At 51.0% G+C, this 20,171-nt stretch overlaps 7 protein-coding genes across 7 annotated transcripts; 2 read left to right on the top strand and 5 right to left on the bottom strand.

The window, feature by feature from the left end:
* Positions 1-610: 610 nt before the first annotated feature.
* Positions 611-1,890, bottom strand: PHATRDRAFT_49101 (predicted protein). The gene has a single exon (XM_002183602.1). The coding sequence runs from the start codon at positions 1,403-1,405 to the stop codon at positions 881-883; it is 525 nt and encodes a 174-aa protein (XP_002183638.1). The 5' UTR covers positions 1,406-1,890; the 3' UTR covers positions 611-880.
* A 1,846-nt stretch (positions 1,891-3,736) lies between these two features.
* On the top strand, positions 3,737-5,334 carry PHATRDRAFT_49099 (predicted protein; the record flags this gene model as incomplete). Its single annotated transcript, XM_002183737.1, has 1 exon — positions 3,737-5,334. Exon 1 carries the CDS (start codon positions 3,835-3,837, stop codon positions 5,332-5,334), a length of 1,500 nt encoding a protein of 499 aa, XP_002183773.1. The 5' UTR covers positions 3,737-3,834.
* Positions 5,335-5,652: 318 nt separating this feature from the next.
* Positions 5,653-7,744, bottom strand: PK2 (kinase pyruvate kinase 2). The gene is made up of 2 exons (XM_002183601.1): positions 7,276-7,744; positions 5,653-6,980 (listed from the first exon to the last, which is right to left on the bottom strand). Exons 1-2 carry the CDS (start codon positions 7,553-7,555, stop codon positions 5,719-5,721), a joined length of 1,542 nt encoding a protein of 513 aa, XP_002183637.1. The 5' UTR covers positions 7,556-7,744; the 3' UTR covers positions 5,653-5,718.
* Positions 7,745-8,067: 323 nt separating this feature from the next.
* Positions 8,068-10,023, top strand: PHATRDRAFT_49097 (predicted protein; the record flags this gene model as incomplete). Its single annotated transcript, XM_002183736.1, has 1 exon — positions 8,068-10,023. The coding sequence occupies exon 1, from the start codon at positions 8,512-8,514 to the stop codon at positions 10,021-10,023; it is 1,512 nt and encodes a 503-aa protein (XP_002183772.1). The 5' UTR covers positions 8,068-8,511.
* A 2,427-nt stretch (positions 10,024-12,450) lies between these two features.
* PHATRDRAFT_39735 (predicted protein) lies at positions 12,451-13,741 on the bottom strand (the record flags this gene model as incomplete). Its single annotated transcript, XM_002183600.1, has 2 exons — positions 12,451-12,516; positions 12,872-13,741. 2 exons carry the CDS (start codon positions 13,739-13,741, stop codon positions 12,451-12,453), a joined length of 936 nt encoding a protein of 311 aa, XP_002183636.1.
* Positions 13,742-15,176: 1,435 nt separating this feature from the next.
* PHATRDRAFT_39734 (predicted protein) lies at positions 15,177-18,235 on the bottom strand (the record flags this gene model as incomplete). Its single annotated transcript, XM_002183599.1, has 3 exons — positions 15,177-15,205; positions 15,310-17,177; positions 17,643-18,235. The coding sequence occupies 3 exons, from the start codon at positions 18,233-18,235 to the stop codon at positions 15,177-15,179; spliced, it is 2,490 nt and encodes an 829-aa protein (XP_002183635.1).
* A 783-nt stretch (positions 18,236-19,018) lies between these two features.
* PHATRDRAFT_49095 (predicted protein) lies at positions 19,019-19,797 on the bottom strand. Its single transcript, XM_002183598.1, has one exon. It carries the CDS (start codon positions 19,687-19,689, stop codon positions 19,102-19,104), a length of 588 nt encoding a protein of 195 aa, XP_002183634.1. The 5' UTR covers positions 19,690-19,797; the 3' UTR covers positions 19,019-19,101.
* Positions 19,798-20,171: the final 374 nt, after the last annotated feature.

The following is a 20,171-nucleotide window of genomic DNA, read 5'->3' as shown; positions in this document are numbered from 1 at the left end:
AGACTTTCGGCTCGCTGTTAGGCTTTCAAGAATATCGACCAGCAAAATAGTTGAAGCTGTCGCTTTGGATGCTGGGCGTTCACAACAATGGCCGAGTCGACGAGGACACAGGCGGAGTTTTTGCCGCGTAACAATTTAAGCGCTCAAGCAGACAATCTGAGGTCGCAATAAAAGTAATTCAGCTTTTAGCTAGATTTGTACAGTTCAATGGACTATGTGTATTGCCGCGTTTGGGGTAGATTTGTATTCTGTTCATTGAGGAACGTCTCCAAGTTTTAGGAATGCTCCGGATCCTAAATGTATCCTGAATGTTTTACTGCTGATTTACCCTCTAGATTCGTCCCATCAAGCATAAAGTCTAAAGTCGCTGGGAGGGCATACAGAGGAAATTTTACCAATCAATGGCAAAGATGAAGCACCTGGTTACGATAAGCTTTCCAGCGGTGATCCTGTGCTCCATTAAAGGATAAAATTTTACCTAGAGTTCGCTGAATACCCATAGAATCGAAGAAATGGCGTTCACTGATGGTGCCCACTATAGTGTTGAGACAGTATTTTATAAAGGCGTCATTGTTTTCCTCCGCGTAAAGATCGCCCCGTGCTAATGCTCTTGGCGCAAAATAAATCAAAATGCGCTTGTTTCGCCAAGGCTTACAGTATAAGTGTTTGTAAATTGTGGTGTTTGTACTGCTTTGTAGTCGTTTATTGTCCCTTGCCAAGAGTGTTTCTGGTTCTTTGCTTTGAGTTCTGAATCAATGCCGTCTCCGCAAAGCGCATCGTCCAAAGCTTGGAACACTAGACGGAACATACAGCGCGAAACCCAGTGGTGCTACGTTGGAGAATTTAAGCAAGCCCTGGAAAAGTGGACTGTTTATCTCTGTCAAATCAAGCCAGGACATCTTTTTGTGGCACAAGCCAGGAACTCAATTAGTTCTTGCGGTTCCTGTTCCACCAATTGACGAAGAGGCCCAAAAAGCTGGTCGGCTGGTAGGCTCTTAAGATCTTCCCATCTGTAAGTATTCCATCCCTGACATTTTTTTGGTTCGCAGTTCTGAGGGACAGATTTCGGATTGCTAGACGTCGCCCCCATAAATATCTTAACGTAGTGTTTCCCCTCGGTCTCCATGATGTCATTTGTTACGTGAAGAATGCGTGGGTTTTCCACTTCAATACCCATTTCTTCTTTCACTTCTCGAATCGCGCAGGACTCCCAAGATTCGTACATTTCAAGGTGTCCGCCTGGTAAGGCAAGCGTACCGGATCCGTGAGACCCTTGACGGATGCCGGCGTAGAATAGTCCGTCCTGCTTGTTGGAGAGAACCACCACGCCGATGCCTACCCGAACGGTTGGACGGATGCGACGCGTTGCGCCAGGTCCGAATGGAGCAGGAGGATCTTGAGGCATGATGGGGGGAAACGACTTAGCGAGACTCGTCAAAAGCGAATCCTTTCTTCATTGTATTCGGGCTGACATGGATTTTGGCATCTACAGGGATAATGGAAAAATGCTACTACTCGGGTTTCGTCGTGTTTCGACCGGGCGCTGTTTGCGGGCGTAAATGGTGGGTCAGAAAATTATAACCCGGATATTGTAAGGTCTGTGCGACTGACTGAGTCTGATACGATCGACGAAGTTGTATTCGCTCTTTCAACTAATGAAGTGAGGGTGCTTGTGCTATACCGCAAAACATTTGCAATCCTTAGAATTTTCCAATCGCATATTGGGCTCAAGCAAATCGCAATTGCTGACTCAAAAAGTCAAAGTGGCGGATCATTAGTATGTCTAACAGCAAATGATGACCATTGTTGCCTCAGGATCGTTGGACTTGCCGCCATTTCTCACGTAACACTTTCGCTAAACTCTTTGAAGAAATGCTCTCCAAAATTTTGCTCGATGAATGTACTTGGTTGCCCTCTGAGGATTGGTTTTGCAAAAGGAAGTAAGTTTCGTAGGGAATGCTCACGCTATTTAGTGAAGAAGAATCAATCAATGTTTCGACGTTGTCCAATTGTCTAAGTGTTTCTACCAAGTCGTTAATGGACGCTTCAGGAGGCGGATAGGCAAAGTACACTAGGGAACAGCGCATTTCTAATGTTGGCGAGAGCACGCGATGTTTGGGAGAAGGCCACACCACCTTGCCTTGCGTGGTAAACCAATCTCTGTCCGATGATTTTTCCAAGGCTTTCCCAATCACCAAGCTGGTGATGTCTCCAACATGAAGCACAAAGTGCGCCGAGGCATTGTCACTTTCATGTGCCGGGATACCGTTCCATCTTTGACAGGCATGGCAGAACGATTGCAACCCACCAACATGGTCTTGCCAAACTACGGTCCAGCTCCCCCAGTCAGTATGGGGATTAGACCCTAAATGTTCCTTCCCCGGTGGCACGGTATCGTAATAAAAGGCTCTCAGCAGATCAATATTGCACTTTTTATCGACCTGCGAATTCCCGACTTGACAACTTTCCCCCCGCAACAGAAAATCGGAACCGAACACGAGATTTTGAACCGTTAAAGCTAGGGTGTGCAAGAGTGACGTCCACTCTTGCAAAGTTTCGTATGTTGCATTGCTGCTGGTACCCCGATCTCCACATTGGCAACGCTCTACTTCTAGGCTTGTTTTGGGTTCCGGAACACTACCCGGTGCTCCACTTTCGGCCATGCGGCAAACAACCCGCGACGAAGAGCACTTTTCGACGTTCTGTTCAGTAAACGTAAAGTCCTCCAGCAAGTCTAAAAGCTGCTGCTTCCAGGACGCTGAATTGGCGTTGAGTCGTTTGCAGCCAGCCAGGAGCAGAGGCACTTTGTTGAGTCTAACGCGCAACGGACACCACCCACTGCGCTGTAAATTTTGAACGAGAAGCGTCCGCGTGCGCTGAAGGTCCGCGTCGCCCGCCACTCCAACCGCGGTGCTCCACACTCGAAGTGCCATCGTCAAATCCACTTCAGCCGGAGGTGAACAAGTACAGTCCATTTACAGTAAGTACAAGTTTTTGGAACGAAGAGAAAGATACCAAATTTATGTTATCTCGTCCAATTTACCAATGAATGGTACGGAATACGAATATATTTGTTCCTGGCTATACAAACGAGCAGGAGAGAAAGACGTGTATCCTTGCTTTCACTTAATTACTCGAGGGGGTGGCAAACGCGAATATTCACAGAACAAGGTACCTGTCACGCTGTCCGCCAAACTTGACACCAAAGGAGCACGAGTTACACCTTGCTTCGCAGCGTCTGGGACAGTAAAGAGATTGACCATGGGAACAGGAAATTTTAACCCGTACCTGTTGTACTGACACAGGGTTCATTTTCACGGGATCGCTTGCAGAGGCTCAGAAACACAACAAAACCCAAGACCATAATGACGTAGCATCGTGTCGTGTTTAAGAAATTGTCTGTGTGACAACTATTGCCCCATTTGACCACTTGCTTTTAGGTTGGATTTGCCACATCTTACAACGAAAAAAGCTATCGTGTTTCCGACTTTAACAATTCCAGATACGACGTAAATAAGATGACACTTCAGCGAAGGCCTTCAGAATCCAAAGGAGAAATAGAACATAATCTCTGAGCAATGAACGCATACATTATCCTCATACGTGCTTGCCCGTAGAAATGTCGTAGAAATATGACGACACCGCGACGGCACATGAACACTGCTCGGACGTTGTGGAAAGCGCCATTGGTTTTTCTGTCCCTTCTGGCCTTCGGTTGACTGTGAAAAACGATTGAGACAAGAGTAGAAGCATTTTTGACTGCTTACGAGTGCGTTTATTGGAGTCTTTACTCATAGACAGCAACTAACTGTAAATCTTCGTTCATTCTTTGCAATGGAGGGCAAATTGCCAAGGGAGCGGCTGTCAGAACACAAACGCTCCGTTCTAACCAACGATGCCGTCATCAAGCAAGGAAAGCAATCGAGTCTGCAAGAAGTTATCGAGTGGCGAGGCCGTGCTAGCAATGTGGCCAGCGCCACGCATAGCAACGATTCTTCCAGTCATCACGATACGTCAAACAAGTCCAAAAGTCGTCCGTCTGAGGTTGATGACGAAAAAGCTTCCGGCAGCGCCGGTATCGTCAAAACCGGTGCTATAGCAAGTTCGGATGAAATGGCTTTCCAGAAGGCGCAAGAATCATCCAAAAAGATGGCTGCTAGACTTCCAACTGACCAGAAACGGCCTTCAATGTCCGACCTGTCGTCCGCATCGTCAATACCCGTAAGCACGGAACAGACTGACGTTAAAAAAAGGAAAAAGAGGCGTTCCCGGGGATGGACCTTCAATGATGTCGAAAGCGCCACAGAACGCTCAAACAAAAATATCAAGATTACAAAAGCAGGGCCATTTCGGGATCATAAGGACAATGCTGATAAACGCGGTAATTTCGAAGATGTTGACGGTAAACTGATATCTTATGATCAAGCCAGCACAGGTTCCTTAGCTGTGGAAGGAAGGCTTGCCAAGAACTCTGGACTGAGGAGAGAAGATGCCAAGGCCGCTGAGAAACGAGAGTACAATCGAGTGAATGCTGCCCGAGCTCGGCTCCGCAATAAAGAAATGGTCGAGGAATTGCAAAAGAACGTTATTGATCTGAATGCCCATATTGTCGAATTGGAACGATCAAACGAAATCCTCCGGGCTCAAGTCGAGGTTTTGGGCAGCAGGAGTCAGAGTCTCCTCACGACGAGCCAAGTACCGACAGCTGCGGCCCCTGAACAAGAGTTAGACCATGTGCAGTCTTCCACAGCTGCAATTGTTGCACCTAGTTTTAACACTCCAATTTTTTCTGTCCAGCAAAGTGGTACAGGTACAGGGCAACCTTCCCCTCATCAAAATGTGGTTGCAGTAGAGCAACTGTTGGCTTCGATCCTAGGAAGAAGCCTTCCCCAGTTAGAACAACCTCCATCACCGCCAGCGCTTGACAATCTATCTTTGTTGCTAACGCTCGTGCAAGGGAGTAATGGAGCCAGTATAAATTCCCAGCTGCAAAGCGGTCCTCCACAATTCAGTGGTGCCGCGATAGCTCCGCCCACAGCACAACCACTGCCTTCGACGCTCTTCGCGATGAATCCTTCCTTGCACCAGCAGCAACAGACTATTCATTCTCGGGCAAGACTCTTAAATATGCAGCAGCCGTTTGATCCGTATGCTCATTTGTCGAGCGCTAATTTACAATCTGTTCTGCAAAACCTTCCCGCCGGGACCCTTTATGCTGCTTTACAGCAACAAAGGCAATTACAGCAAGGCGACGGACCTGGTTATCCAATCGATGACAGCCTCCGCAACAAGAACGATAACAAATCCTCATCATTAGGGAAAGATGGACGATGATTATCTTCTGAAAACGTGCTCTACTGCAAAAGTCTGATCGGAATGACATTTATAGTAAGGTGATTGAGTTGTTTCAGCCGAAATACTAGTCTGTCCGTCGTTTCAGCAAGCAACTGCCTATCATCTAATTGACAGTTCAGTCATTCTCTGTCTTGAGTTTACACTGTAAGTTTTCCAATTTCACTGTCTCTGTTTTAGGATTTTAATACACGCTGAAGCCACTCGACGCGCCCCGTCCCGGTCGATTACATGGGAGACGATGGCTGCATCGAAGCGTGCAGTGGCCACCGATCCCATCTACATACGGAACGAAACATGACGTTGGCTAACAGTTAATAATCGTAGAGATATGTCGGTATTTTGAACTAGAAACAGCGGTCTTGTCTAGGCATACATGACGCGCATGAGATTGGTGGCCCCACGCTGAGCGACCGTACCGGTCACGACCACAAAGGCGTCACCGGCAACGGCCTTGCCATTGGCTTTACAGCACTCAATGTAGGCATCGATGGCGGGGTCCATCTGATCCATACTGGAAATGACTTCTACCGAGGCTCCGCGCAGGTAGCCGCTGCACTGACGGGCGACGCGCACATCATGCGTGAGCACGTGGATCGGACGACCGGGGCGGAACTTGGCTACTTGCGTGGCAGTCATACCGGATTCGGAACAGACAATGATTGCCTTGGCGCCGACATCAATGGCCGTCTTGGCGGCGGAGGACGCAATGGATTCGGACGTGGACAAGATACCATATTGTGAGAGGGTACTGTTACGGACGGCTTGATAAAGCATGTTGGTATTTTGGGCCCCTTCGGCTTCGCAACAGGTTTCGCTCATAATGGTGACGGCCGCGGTCGGGTATTCGCCGTTCGCGGTTTCTCCGGAGAGCATGACGCAGTCCGTGCCGTCCAAGACGGCGTTCGCCACGTCACTACACTCGGCACGGGTCGGGCGCGGATTGGTAATCATGGACTCAAGCATCTGTGTGGCCGTTACTACCGGCTTGCCGGCAATGTTGGCTTGTCGGATCATCATCTTTTGTGCCAAAAATACCTTCTCGGGTGGGATTTCCATACCCAGATCACCGCGGGCGACCATGATGGCGTCGGTTGCTTCAAGGATTTCGTCGTAATTGTCCATGCCTTCTTGGTTTTCAATTTTGCAAATAATCTTGATTCCTTTGCCCTTCTCACCCAGGACTTCGCGGATCTTGTGCACGTCACTGGCTTTGCGAACAAACGAGGCCGCAATGAAATCAATGTCGTTCACAATCCCCCAGTTTTGAATATCGTCAATATCCTTGTCGGTCAATGTCGGAAGGTCGACAATAACACCAGGAAGGTTCATATTTTTACGCTCGCCAATACCCGCATTGTTCTCGACGCGGCAAGATACTTCCCCGGCGGCTTCGTCGCAGCTCAGGACGGTGAGGACGAGCGAACCGTCCGCGACCAGAATTTGCTGACCAGGTGTAACAGACTTGGCCAACACAGGGTACGAACAGGCGAGCTTGTGCTTGTCACCTTTGAAGGAATAATCCGAGGTAAGCACGATGGTTTCACCCTTGACGAGGGAGATTTTCTTGGCGCCATCGGCAAAGAATCCGGAACGAATTTCTGGGCCTTTGGTGTCCAACATAACCGCTGTCGTGGTAGAAAGAAGCAATTCTTGCTGTGAGTCAATGTGTGTAGTGGTAGCAGCATTGTAGATTTCCGGAGATGAGTATTACAGCGGGACCAGCCAGGAAAAATGCATCCAAATCCGGTTTGGTCGGAACGGATCCGGTAGTGTATCTGACCGTCGTCCGTCAGAATGACGTTTTCTACGAGAGGTCTACGTACACCATCTACCGTCGAATCTCGGTCTGCCGATACGGCCAGAATACGCCAACGCCTCCACGGCGGCGTGTGTGGGGGTATCTTTCGATAGGGAACGTACCAACGTGTTTTTTCTTGTGGTCCGCGGCCTGACGCAGCCGATCCAAACAAGCCTTGTGTCCTTCGTGATCTCCGTGAGAAAAGTTGAAACGAGCAATGGAGAGGCCCGCGTCAATAAGAGATTCCAACTGCTCGACTTCCCAACACGCTGGACCCAGCGTACAAACGATCTTGGTCTGACGAGTAGACACGTCCGTCTTCTTCATGATGGTGTCCAACGTAATGTTGGCCCCGCGGAGTTCCGGACCAGAAGCCGTGATTTTGGTTTGAGACGCTGTCATGGTGAAAAATTTGTGCGAAGAGAAGAAAGATGGCGGTGTTTGCGGACAAAAGTGACTGTGAGGGAAGTCGCCACCGCACTTTCCGTTAGTCTAGCTAGCTAGCTAGAGACAAGCCGCTATCGGAAATGTGTGGGGGGACGAGGGGCAAAGGTACCCGGTTAGAATCGGTCGGAACTCCGGAAGACGAAACCAGCGCACTTGTGGACGGAGGGACGTACCCCCCACCCTGATTACCGCAAAAGGAAGAGAGCAACGGGATCGCCTTCGCAAACGGTGCGCTGGCACTGGACAGACAGAAACAGTGACGTTTACGACTCTATCTGATGGGTGATCTGATTGGTACTCACCTTCTGTGTGTTCACATCGACGTCGTTGGCCAGACGTCGTTCGATTGGGTTACTGCTGTCTTGAGACAAATATGGTAGATCTCCTCACGGAAGGAGAGCGCGGTATTGAAAGTGATTCTCAATTTTGACTATAGGACGGTTTACTATAATTTTGAGAAAGGCATCTGCAATTGTATCAATATACTTTTGGATGATATAATACTGATGTATAGAAACCATTTAAAAAGGAGTCGACTTATGAAACATTTATGTTAAAGATTGGCTCTCTACGGTGCCCAACTTTTATCGCTCCCGCAACGAGCAAGAGGGCGTTTCGGAAAGTTCACACGACCACGAGAATGAGGCAACCGCTTCTCCTGCCGACGTCGGATTTTCTAACTTGAGTTTGGTCGTCTTTTTCTCTCCAAGTATCGAGGAAGAGCCACAGCAACTAACTGTGACCTAGAACAACTAGCTACAGGTTTTGGAACACGGGAAACTTGAGTGGGGTTTACGCTTTGCGAGAAAAGAACTTGTTTGGAAGGACGAACAACCAATTCCTGGCTGTTTTCACAGCCAGTCCAGTTCTTGGGTCCTTCGTTTCCGATATTCCGCTGACCTCTCGTCCTCATGACGATCACGTATACCGACCCGTTCGGTCCACCCTGGCGGTTCCATTGGCAACGAATGGTGTGGACTTGGCGTGGCGGAATCGTTCAGGCAATCTGGGTAGAATGGCTCTTGGCCACCCTTGCGAGTGCCCTCGTGATGTGGATTTGGCTCGCCAGTTTCGAGTCCTACAACAATATTTCCGAGTGGCAAGCCCGCACCGAGATTCTGTCCTACGCCTTGGGCTTCGTCACGACGCGTTTCCAGGCCGCTCTCGGTCTCATGTTGGGTTTCTACACCGGGACCTTGTACTCTCGTTGGTGGCGTGTTCGAAATTTAGAGAACGAAGTCATCAATGCGATCAAAGATACTTCCATTCACGTCTCGGCCCTCGTTTACGATTCCACACGCAAGGGAAACAATCCGGCTATCCCGCCGTTGGATCTCCTGCTTCCATCTCCAACCGCCGTAGTCGACGAAAAAGTGACGACGGATGTCGTCGAGGTTACTGGTGATAAATTCACCCAAGACCGCAATCCAATCCAGAACAATGGTGGAAAGCACAAAAGAACTACGTTGTCAAACAATAGGCGAAAAAACAAGCCGATCTCGAACGAATCAGAAGCTTCGAAAGCGACCGATACTACCAGCGCTAATTCTACAAACGACCATTCAAACGGGGAACGCAAATCTACCGCGGAAGGTCTTAGCGCAGCAGAGGTGCGATCAGCCATGCTCCGCTGGGTTAATTTATCTCACGCTCTCGCGATTGGTGTCTTTTACGAGCGTCAGCCCAACGCGTTCTCCGACCTCGACGCGTTGGTGGAAATGGGACTGTTGGCGGATACGGAGTACCAATTCATGACGAATTATACTGGTGACGCTGCGCAAGCGTTCGATGTACCGTTTGTTTGGTTTATGGACTTGCTTGGTGAGGTGATTCGTCTGGAAAGATTCGATATGCCCATGCCGGCTGTCGCCATGTTGAGCAACAACGTGGCACGCGTGCGTGGGTCTTTACAGAATATTTACATGTACCGGACGGAGCCAGTGCCTTTGGCCTACCGACAACTTGTCAATTTAACGGTACGCTTTTACATGGTAGTTCTTCTCATTAATGAAGGTTTGAGCGCATTGAATTTCGCCGCTGAGGAAAGGAACGGATTCGATTTCTACCGGACAGTTTTTTGGATGATCATGCCCTTCGGTTTCGAATACTTTTTGTTTGTTGGTTGGCTAACGCTTGCGGACGCCCTGGGTAATCCGTTTCGCCACTGGGCTGACGAGTTCGAATGGGAGAATTTTGTTCGAACAACGTATGTCGCGTCATTTGCTTTGATCGACGAATCGCCCAAGTCGTGCTCCACCCTGGGATCGAGTCTCAAGGTAGCTGAGGAAAGAATCAAACAAAAGCGTGAGGCAACCTTGGCTGCTTGGGAAAGTAATCACTTGACAGCCTGTGAACGAATCAAACAACCGGGCAAGGCCCAAACGCCGAAGGTTCATTCGCGGAGAGACTTGTCCGACTTCTAAAACGTGCCCTCGAGGCAGCGAGCCCGCACAGGCGTCCATGCAGATTCGAAATAACATAAGAAATATTGTTGTCAATTCTACAACTTTATGGAAGGAATTCGAAATAAATTCAACATGACTTAAACTATGATGAGTCCGGAAACATAAAGTTCTAAGCAGCGCGTTTACAGTCAATACAAACAGCCGTGAACTCCTATTTCCTCTTTTTGACAAGCTTGCGCATGCGAACAGTTCCATCCCAAGATGATGAAATCGTTCCCGAAATTTGCGGCACTTGATCCATTTTCGTATCTGCCACCTGATCACCCTGAAGCGTTGCAAAGCTGCTCACGGAGTCGCAGTGACCTGTATTTTGCTCATGTATGACATCTCCAGAGTGAATGTCCCATTCCCGAACTACTGCATCGCTCCCAAGACATTGTATTGTACTCGGTAATCGACCCCGCCGAATGTGAACAGGACCGCTCACATGGATGCTGGAACTGTATTCGTTCAAGAAGTATGTAGCCACGGGATCGCGAACGATCTTGCAACGATTGGCCCTAGAGGGTCCGTGAGGTGTAGGGGTGGGTACGGAATCGTCAGCGTTGGACAGCTGACGAAAATCCCAGGCAGCGACAGTACCATCATTAGCGGCGCTGATCATGATTGGATCAGTTCTAGATCCAACGAGTAGGCTCGAGATAGGGGCGTAGTGGTGTCGAAGTGTAAACAAAGGAGAATTTCGCACTCGTACATCCCATAGTGCGATGGATCGATCAGTTGAGGCTGATATGATTGTATTTGGTCCCCAGTAGTCAACGTGGGTAACCCAGCCAAAGTGGCCCCAGAGTGAGTTGAGGCACCGACCGCCACTTCCAGCCAAATCCCAAATACGCACCGTGCGATCGGCTCCTCCGGACAACAGCCTGTCTCCGTGCCAAGCAGTTTTTACACACAAGACTCGACCGCCATGGCCTGACAAAATACTCAGTGCGTCGCCACTTTGGTTGGCTTGGGTACGGGGGCTGATTGTCGGTGAGGGCGAAGACCCAGCCTTGTTCTTCAAAATACGACTTGTGGTCGCCTCTAGCTCACTCTTTTTGCTGGCACTAGCCGTCGGGGAACGCAAATTCCAAAGCTTGATCAAGCCGTCAGCACCTCCGGAGACAATGGAATCAGGCCGATAGATGTTGGACGGCACATCAATGCATGAAACACCGCCACGATGCCCCGACAAAGCTCTTCCTCGCAGAGAAAATTTCAGACGCGTTAATGAGCTGCCAGCGGAAAAATCTGTCGCTCCTTTCCCGCGGCTTCCAACAAAAGACGAAGAGGGCCCTTCGCCGACACGCCGAACGGTTCGAATCTCTGCCGTCTGGTCTGACCTGTCTTCCCCGCTACCAGCAAAAAAGACTGCGGAAAGGACATCTTTAACGGCCCACACGCGCATGTGACCGCATGTAGTTCCAGCCACAATGCGGCATCCATCCATAGAGGACAGCAGTTCCTCTTCCGACGGTAGGTCAACGACATCCTTTGGAGAGGTGCGATCAAGCTTTGAGCTCTTCTGAGTATGTTGTGTATTACTGGTGGATGCTATGCAGCTCACGGCGCCTACTCCATATTCTCCATCGAGCGATGTTGACGGTGATCCGACATTGTAACGACTTCCCGAGCTACCCCAGTCCAAATGCACACCCTTAACGTTAGCCTGCGCTCCCTTTGATTTCCCCCATAAAGGCTTTCTCACTTGGCGAGCTATGAAAACGCCACCGTCTAGCCCTCCGGAGACAACAACGCTGGATCCTACGTATGCCATCGACGTTACGGCGGAACGCTTCATATGATTTGTGTTTTGGCCTCCAACGGTGGGCGTCTGCTCGTCCAGCATAGTCAAGATGTTCTGCGTGCCGGTGCGCCTCGAACTGTCAGATGTTGAATGATGTTTCGAAGATTGGGCAGCAGGGTGGCACCACCCAATTTCAACCCACGTCGTCTCGTTGATCAAACTTCCGTCGTAACCAAAACGCAACTCGCCGCTTGCGGTTCTGTTGCTGTTTTGAGGGTCTGTTTGAGTTCTCTGTCCGTTTGTATTCATCATCTGAAAGTCGGTTTTACCTTCCCCGATCGACGAATCTGCGCCTTGGTCTCGTCGTAAGCACAGTCTGCGTGCAAGCATCAAAAGAGATTGACCACGGTCAGTGCCAAACCAATCTTTTTGCTGGACCACATGTGACGCGAATCTTGATAGCTCTTCTGCGGGAATTCCATAGCCAAGCATTTCGTATAGTGTTGTAACGCTAGCCTCGTATTCATCTTTTTCCTCTTCATTTTCGTCTGATTGCTTCCCGTTGTCATTTGAGTTTCTCAAACCTTGTCGTGACTGCAAGTGAGACCGCTTTACTTTTTCCCATACACCAAGGCTAGCATAAATAGGGTGCAGACTTAGTCGAGCAGTGACGTAGTTGGTTGCGACTGCAGTTTCTGTGCTTGCGCTCGTGTATAGCCCAGCTGTGTACTTCAGTAAAGTATATGCCGACTCATACTCCTTGAAGTCCAGGCACGCATCCAGCATAGTGCATCCAATCCGAACCAGCACTTCAAAGGCATGACGATCTAGCCTCTCGCCAGTATTCGAAGAGCGAAGGTTTGGTTTCAGGTTGTTGTTCTTGGTCCCATCTCCTTGCCACCGCTTTCCGAGGATTGTGAGTAAATATTGTCGTGCTGAAGGGCTACGAAGCGCAATCTCCGCTTCCGAAATCACTGACAGTTCTTTCTCGCTAATTTTGCCTGCACTTTTACCGGTAGCGAAGTTTGCAAGCTCAAGACAACGTCGAACAACGTCTCTATGTTTTGCATCAGATACCTTTCTAAGAGACGCATCGCGACTGGAATCCTGCGGTGCAGTCACCGAAGCCGACGCAGAGAAAGACGATGTCATCTCATCAGTACCGTTGTTTAAAAGACTTCCCAAATTCAATGACTGGCTTCCCGTTCTAGTTCTGCCACCTTCCGAAATAGTGCTATTGTCGTCGCCATCGCGTTCGAGAGAAAGTTTCCAAACATTGTAACGACGCTCACCAATAGCCTCGCGAAGTTTGACTTTATCAGGAATTGATACAAAAGACTCGGCTGCTTTCCCACCATCGCCAAAATTAAAAAGCTTCTGGTAGCGCCATGGGTTCTTCTCTAGCTCGACAAGATACTCGAGAGAAAGCTGCTTAACACCTTTCGCTTGATCCGAGCTGTCTTGGTTTTCTTCCGAGGTTATAACAATTTGCTGCAGGAGATCAGTGGGGAACTTGGAAAAAGAAATATGAGCAACCGTAGTTTCATCTTCAACACTTGAATGATTGATCTCGACTGCTGCCTTCTTGACACGATACGTTGGGACCTTGTCCTCACGTTTTGAGAGCAAAGAGCTCAGCATCTGAATCGAATTTTCGTTGTCGTCAGAATGGTGTAGACCAATACTATTCTGTATTTCTCCCCTTTCATTTGTGTTTATAACTTCCATGATTTCGTGGAAAAATCTAAGGGGTTCGGAGTCAAGCAGCTCTAGTAGCTGGTGAAAATGCTGGCAATTCACGAGGCACGATAGGAACTGCTCGGAGCGGGATGGTTCGATTCGTGTGGCAATTTTGGCTCCTCCGAAGCCCCGCTTTTCAGAAGCTGGTTGTGGGAGCTCCCGGGGGTCTTCCAGCAACGCTGGAGCAGACTTCAAAAACTTTTCCATATTGAACACTGGCTGTGATGAGGACGCGTACACAAGGCAATCTTGGAAGCCTCGCAAAAGACCGCACACCTCCATCGAAACCGCGAGTCTAAAATCCTTTTCTGCAGAGCTTTCAGGTTCAAGTCTTGGAGTTGATCGTGCATTTGTGAGAGAAGATCCAGCAAAAGCATCTTCAACCTGTAGCAAGCGATTGACCGCTTTTGCTATATTTCCAGCGGCAATATAAGGGAGTGGGGTCGGTGTGAACGTGGGGGCAGACACTCGTTTCTCTGCGAAAAATTCATCCGAGGTGCAAAAATCTCTGTCGAGATCGACGACAACAATGTCCTCCAAAATCCTTTGATCAATTAGTTTGACGTTGCATGAAGGAATACCTAAGAGGTAGGAAACCGGAGCTTCGAGAAATTCCATCATTTCAGCGGGCAAGACTGGTACGTACGGGGATGTCCATGTAAATGGATACATGAGAGCTGTCATCACCTCAGCGACTAGACAGATATTCGTAACATCGTCTGAGTGGAGTAGAATTTTGCACTCAGTCAGAAATGCAGCAATCAAAAAGTTGAGCCCGTCAGCTCCTAGCAGCCGGCAAACAGAAGTAACGGCATTCCCGTGGGGCAGAGACGGGAGCCCTGACCGAGACGTCGCAGCAAGGTGCAATCGATCCCCCGTCAGAAAAGGAATTGAGCAATTCACTACGCCTGGAATGGGTCTTTGAAAGTTGACGATCAGGCTGGCAACATCCTCATATATATCTCTGACAGATGCAGCAGACGTGTGTACCAGGCTACAAATTCCTCTCGAATGAAGACGCTCACACAAGCGAAGAAGCATCGCTTCCATTACGCCGACGATGGGTAGGCTTGAAGTAATACATATACCGACAGGTACCCAAAGACGCTTCCCTTCGTTAGATATACCCGGACGAAAGTTAGCGCCTTCCATCAGCATCTGCGCAAAGTCGTCTTGAGTTGGATCGATTCCAGTCGGAGCTGGAACATAAAATCGTATGCAAGCGCCATAGGTTTTTGCTGTATCCGATCCATACTCGTCCGAGTTCGAAGCTATGACGAACCACGAGAACGAAGTGGTACAACCGAGGCAAGCGTCAAACGAAGCGGTGGACGTTGAGATGTTCGCGGGAGAAGAAGCCGAGAAGCGCCGAAGGTTGAGTTCGTACGCATTCGGTGGGGTACTTCCTCGCCACAGTTTGCAGCCGTCCGGAAAACAGAACCACTCAATTTTGTTAGGTAACGTAGCGGTGCGGCCATTGTTGACGTGAAAGTCGTCACTGGGAGGGAATTGCTCAAGTACGCAACACTCTGGTGTTGAGTTCACCCAACCACTCGAACCATCATCGTTTCTTTGATCCCCAATATCGCGCGCCCCGACAACACAAAGAAAGTCGACAACACCTGGCTCCAATACAGGCTCTTCAACCTTCTCCTTCGCCTTGACAACAACCTGTTGTTTAAGTTGGTTCCGAATTTTAATAGACTCTCTTTTGGAAAATGATGCATTCAGACTGGTCCGAGGGGAGTTTATATTATCATCCAGTTCGTCCTCACTGTCGTCCAGTACTTCCGGTGCAGAAAACGTGATTTCCAATAATATGCTAGGATTTCGCCGATTGCCTCTCGCGGGAGAGCTGGCTGGCGACGGTGTCGTAGGTGTTACGTCGCTCGCACCATCGAGCTCAAACCACTGTTCGATTCTTGCCTCGTGCTCCTGGCCGTAGGCTTTCCGCAGTGGTAACGCGGTGAGCGGGACTATCTGGGAACCGAGGCGCAAGTCGTCGGTTAATTTTGGCTTTCGACGTCGCTTGCGATGCTTGAGCTTTACGTTCAGTTCACTCCGATTGCCCGACACGGCTTTTGAATTTGCCGCCTTCGAGTCGAACAGACGCCCTTCGTCGTCCGCTTTCGATTTTTCACCCGTCACCAAAAGCTGGGCCACGGCTGCAGCCGCATTGGCGGTTTCCATTTCGGCCGAGCTTTTTTGGGTGCGCCGAAAGAGAGACCCCCCTGCCTCGCTGCTACTACCGGAGCTGGTCTTACCCGCGGAGTTCCACCCCGTTCCGTTTTGTGCCGACGGGTTACCAAACTGGAGTGGTTGGACTTTTTGCATTGGTGGGTTTTCCTTGATGTTTGCCGGAGCAATCACCGCTTTAGCGGAGAGCTGGATTGCCAGCGCCAGCTCTTCCGGGTACTTGACACGGTCCCACCGCAGTTCTTCGTGAAATTCGACCGATCCGTTGTCTCGTTGACTGAGAGTTTTCAAATTGGTACACTGGACACGCGACCGTGGTACAGAGTGCAAGCCTCCTTTAGTCAGCAAGGCACTCAGGTTTTGTCGACTGGCGTCGTCACCAGGTAGTTGGATCCGGGAGTCCACGTCGGGGCCTGGAAATCGAACCAAACCAATATCAAAAACGGGACTAAAGGGTAGATTGGGTACAACGTTGGCGGGCAAGTCTATTGCCGATACGACACACACTCGTACACTCCATTCCGGCACGTCCGGGTCTTCGTCGCTACTGGATTCCTCTTCCGTGGTGGTTTCTTCCGAATCGTCCGACTCGTTGCCGTCAGAGGCTTCGTTATCGGCCGCCAGCGGCAACGCATTTCTCATTGGCCGAGTCCCGTTCGTCGTTAAAGTCTTCCCCGCAAAGGCAGCGCGGGATGCCAAAAAGGCAGGATTGGGGGATGATGATGACTTGCGCTGGGCCAAATACCGCCCCACGTCGCTCGCGGCACTACCGACGTCGGAGACATCGTCCGACGTTGGACCCGGTGGTGGCGTTACGGGACGCGAAGTGGACCGTCGAGGGACGGGACGATCGACTTTCTCCCGGGGTTCGGGGTCCGGACGAACCACCGCCTTCCGTGGGGACGCGATTACCGCCGCGGGAATGGTCGATGGTTGTACGTCATCGGTGTGCCCACGACGGGACGATTCCGCAACAACGGTAGGATTGGGGTCGAGTGGAATCACCGACGGTACGATGCGACTGGTAGGTGGGTGGGATGATTGTGTGAGGGGTGGATCCTCGATCCGTGCTGCGGCGGAACGAGTTTGTTCCCGTTCGTTATCCCGCACCCAACGGGCTTGGCGCAATTTGGCGAGCTCATTTTCGCGGGCCTCGCGTTCGAGCTGTAGGAGTCGGGCGGAATCTTCGGCGTCGATGGGGACGGGGGCGGTGCGTTTGAAGAAGGCAGCGCCACCGCGACGTGAGTCGACCGCAACCGCTTGCGGGGAGGGTGTTTTTGGAGCCGATTCGACTGCGGGTACCTGGGGTGGGTTGTGCGGACGGGGTGGTATGGACGCAGCAGCCTGTACGGGAAGCGGTACGGCGGGACGGATCGCGACAGGAGACGATGGTCGTTGGGATGCCAATCGGCGGTTCCTTAGTTCCCGCGAGATCGATCCCGGGGGGCTGGTACGTGGTGGTGGAGGCGGGGGCGGCGGTAAAGTTCCGCCGGGTCCGAGTACGAATGCGGTGGGTTCACGGGATGACGATTGGAGTTGCGCAGCGGCCGCGGCAGCTTCTTTTTGTCGTTGTCGCACAATTTCTTGCTGCTGTTGTATTTTTTGCAACTGCTGTTGCATTTGCTGTTGCTTCAGTAGCCGTTGCCGTTCTTCTTGTTGATGCCGTTGTTCCTGTAGTCGCCGCTGTTCCTGTAGTTGCCGTTGTTCTTGTAGTTGCCGTTGTTCCTGTAGTTGCCGTTGTTCTTGTAGTTGCCGTTGTTGTTGTAGTTGCCGTTGTTGTTGTAGTTGCTGCTGTTGCGCCAGGGCGGCGGCTTGCAATTGTTCTTGCGCGGCTAGTTGGGCGGCTTGTATTTGTTCTTGTCGACGTCGTTCTTCGTACTGTCTGGAAGTGAGCGACACGCGTTGGGTGGACCCCATCGCTTCCGGACCGCCCGACACGACCGCCTGCGGCGACGGGGTGCGTCGCCGATAGTGTCGGGCGGTCCGATTTTCCAGCGCGGCCGAAGTCCGGAACGAGGCCGCCGAAGTGGTAGATTCGGCACTGGGCGACGGTGTCGACCGTGCGGGGTACGCCGCCCCATGGGAGCCCCGCGCCGAGTCCACGTTGCGGTAATGGTCGTGATCGTCGTCATCGTCCGAAACGTCAATGTCCACCGATACGGGAGTCGTCGAGGGTCCGACGGGACCGTGCGAGGATCGTCGATTGCGGACTCGCGTCGTGGTGGTGATTGCGGGAGATGTGTACGAGGCGGAACGGGAGGATCGACTCTTGGTCGTTTGGGTGTGGGATGGCGTCGTTGAACTCCGACGACTTTGAGATCTCGACGACGACGTCGACTGGGTACTGCGTCGACGATTACTTCCATTATTATTGTTGTTGTCGTCGTCGTCTTCCACGTTCCAGGGACGTTGGTACGAATTGGTGCCCCGGGATTGTCGTTTGCGTTGACTCTTGCGACTCCGGGAATCGTCACCGTCCGTATCGCGCCACCGTTGGTAATTCATATTCCCGTTGGCGGCGTCGCAGTCGTTGATATTGTTCTTGTTGGTGTGGTACGGCAATGGTCCCTACTCCGGTCGCTGCTACTAAACTGGTACTACTGCTGCTGCTGTAAGAGTCGAATCAGCGTACCAAAACGAGAGATTTGGTGAGGATTGGTAGTTCCGGTTGGTTGATGGGAACCTTTCGATACCGGTAGAACTCGACCGAGAACAAACACCGACCAAAGACCGCTACTCTCTCCCATACTCCCTCATCCAAACCCATCCCACACGGCACCAGCAACAAGGAACGAGAGAGACGAACTACAACAACCACTACTACCTCTGACACCGAACTGATACACACTACAAATACGTACCGGTACCGGTACCGCTACCGCACCCGTAACACTTCACTCACTATCGTACCTACCCTGTGTCTTCCTATGCAACCCAACCAACCAATCAATCAATCAATTCAATTTGCATCAATTCAACCACACCGATCGTCGTCGAGACCGAAGGGGAAAGCCGTTGGGCTTTTTATTTGCCCCCTTCCCACCCTCCGCACCCGCCAGGGTCGTTTTTGGCGACTCGTCGTCGGTCCCGCTATACGATGCCAGCGACCGAAAAACCCTAAATCCTACTAATGTTGGAGCACGAGCGACCGCTGTGGACGCCGACCCGGAGTTACTACACATTACTACCTGCCTACCTATCTACTTCGCTATAATAGTATTACTACTTCACTGTTAGCCAGCTCGCACCAACTCGACACAATCATTCTCTACTAGTCTCTATATATTTGGTACAACCCGACTCATTCATTCCATTATTTGATCTCGATTGTGGCGCCCGTGACGGGAATGAGGATCCACATCCCGTACTCGTCACGACGACGAAGAAGAGACGCCCAAGGACGCGACGCTCAAATACCGATGTTCCGCCAGTAAAGACTGGACCATGGCGGTTTGTCCCGACTGCATGGCTAGGGCGTCCAGTCGAATGGTGGCCACGTCGGGGTCCGTATCAATACCAATACTAATTCTACCAGTACCACTACCACTACTACTACTGTACTCGTCCAACACTCGCAAGGCCTCCACCGGATCGTTTCTCCGGTACAAAAAGTACGCCGCCAGCGACAAGACAACCGGAGTGTAGGTCGGATCGCGTTGCCGTGCCGTCCGCCACAGCGCTTCGGCACGAGCCAGCCCGGACCGCCCTGTCAGACACCGCAACCCTTCCGCGTGCAACTCCGACGCACTCGGTGGATACACCACCGTACGGTACACCCAACGGGCACATCCGACACCCGCACCGGTCAACGTGAGTGTCACCAACAGAGGCCACAGTACGGTACGTCCGAACGAGACTACGTACGCCTGTGCCTCCGCGACCCGGGCGGCGTCACGCCAGAATTCTTGCCACGCATAGTACAGACGCGTCGTTGCCGTACCCCAACCCCGACGGCTCATGTAGTCCGCGATGGCTCGGGACTGATGCCGGGGAGGCTCTGCGGCTCGGAATCCAGTGGGGAACCACCGCTCCAGAGCCCAACTGTTGCAACAACACAGGACTCATTCACCCACCAGTAGGAAGAGTGACACGTTCACGGGTCAGGTCAGTACGTAACGTGCCTAGAAATCTTGGACTGTTCTGTGCCAAGGAACCCTCCCCTCCCATTTCCACAAAACCCTTTGTAAAAGTGAAACCGGACAGGGTTATATCGGACGCTCGATTCTCCGTAGTCTGTTCGTAATACGACACATACGCCCCTCCTTCCGTCCCATCTCGAAATAGTTAGCTCACATTCATTGATACAGAAGACGTTCGTAAATTGTGACATACGTAGAAATATGGCGGGCTCTGCTGCCGATCGTTCATTTTCGGCCCCTCCCCTACTAGACTACAGCGGTAGGTAGTAGGTATCCCCACGACGTACGGTACATCGCGATGA

Source organism: Phaeodactylum tricornutum, chromosome 20, assembly GCF_000150955.2.
Source record: "Phaeodactylum tricornutum CCAP 1055/1 chromosome 20, whole genome shotgun sequence".
Taxonomy (NCBI): Eukaryota; Bacillariophyta; class Bacillariophyceae; order Surirellales; family Neidiaceae; genus Phaeodactylum; species Phaeodactylum tricornutum.
Note: the sequence above shows the minus strand (reverse complement) of the source record. Positions and strands in the feature narration are given on the sequence as shown.

What these genes read in the sequence shown, in the direction of transcription:
- PHATRDRAFT_49101 (XM_002183602.1), bottom strand. Translation starts at nt 1,405, where the DNA reads ATGCCTCAAGATCCTCCTGCTCCATTCGGACCTGGCGCAACGCGTCGC.
- PK2 (XM_002183601.1), bottom strand. Translation starts at nt 7,555, where the DNA reads ATGACAGCGTCTCAAACCAAAATCACGGCTTCTGGTCCGGAACTCCGC. An exon ending in CCACAAGAAAAAACACGTTG is followed by an intron (nt 6,981 to 7,275) that starts GTACGTTCCCTA and finishes CTACCACGACAG; the next exon opens with CGGTTATGTTGGACACCAAA.
- PHATRDRAFT_49095 (XM_002183598.1), bottom strand. Translation starts at nt 19,689, where the DNA reads ATGAGCCGTCGGGGTTGGGGTACGGCAACGACGCGTCTGTACTATGCG.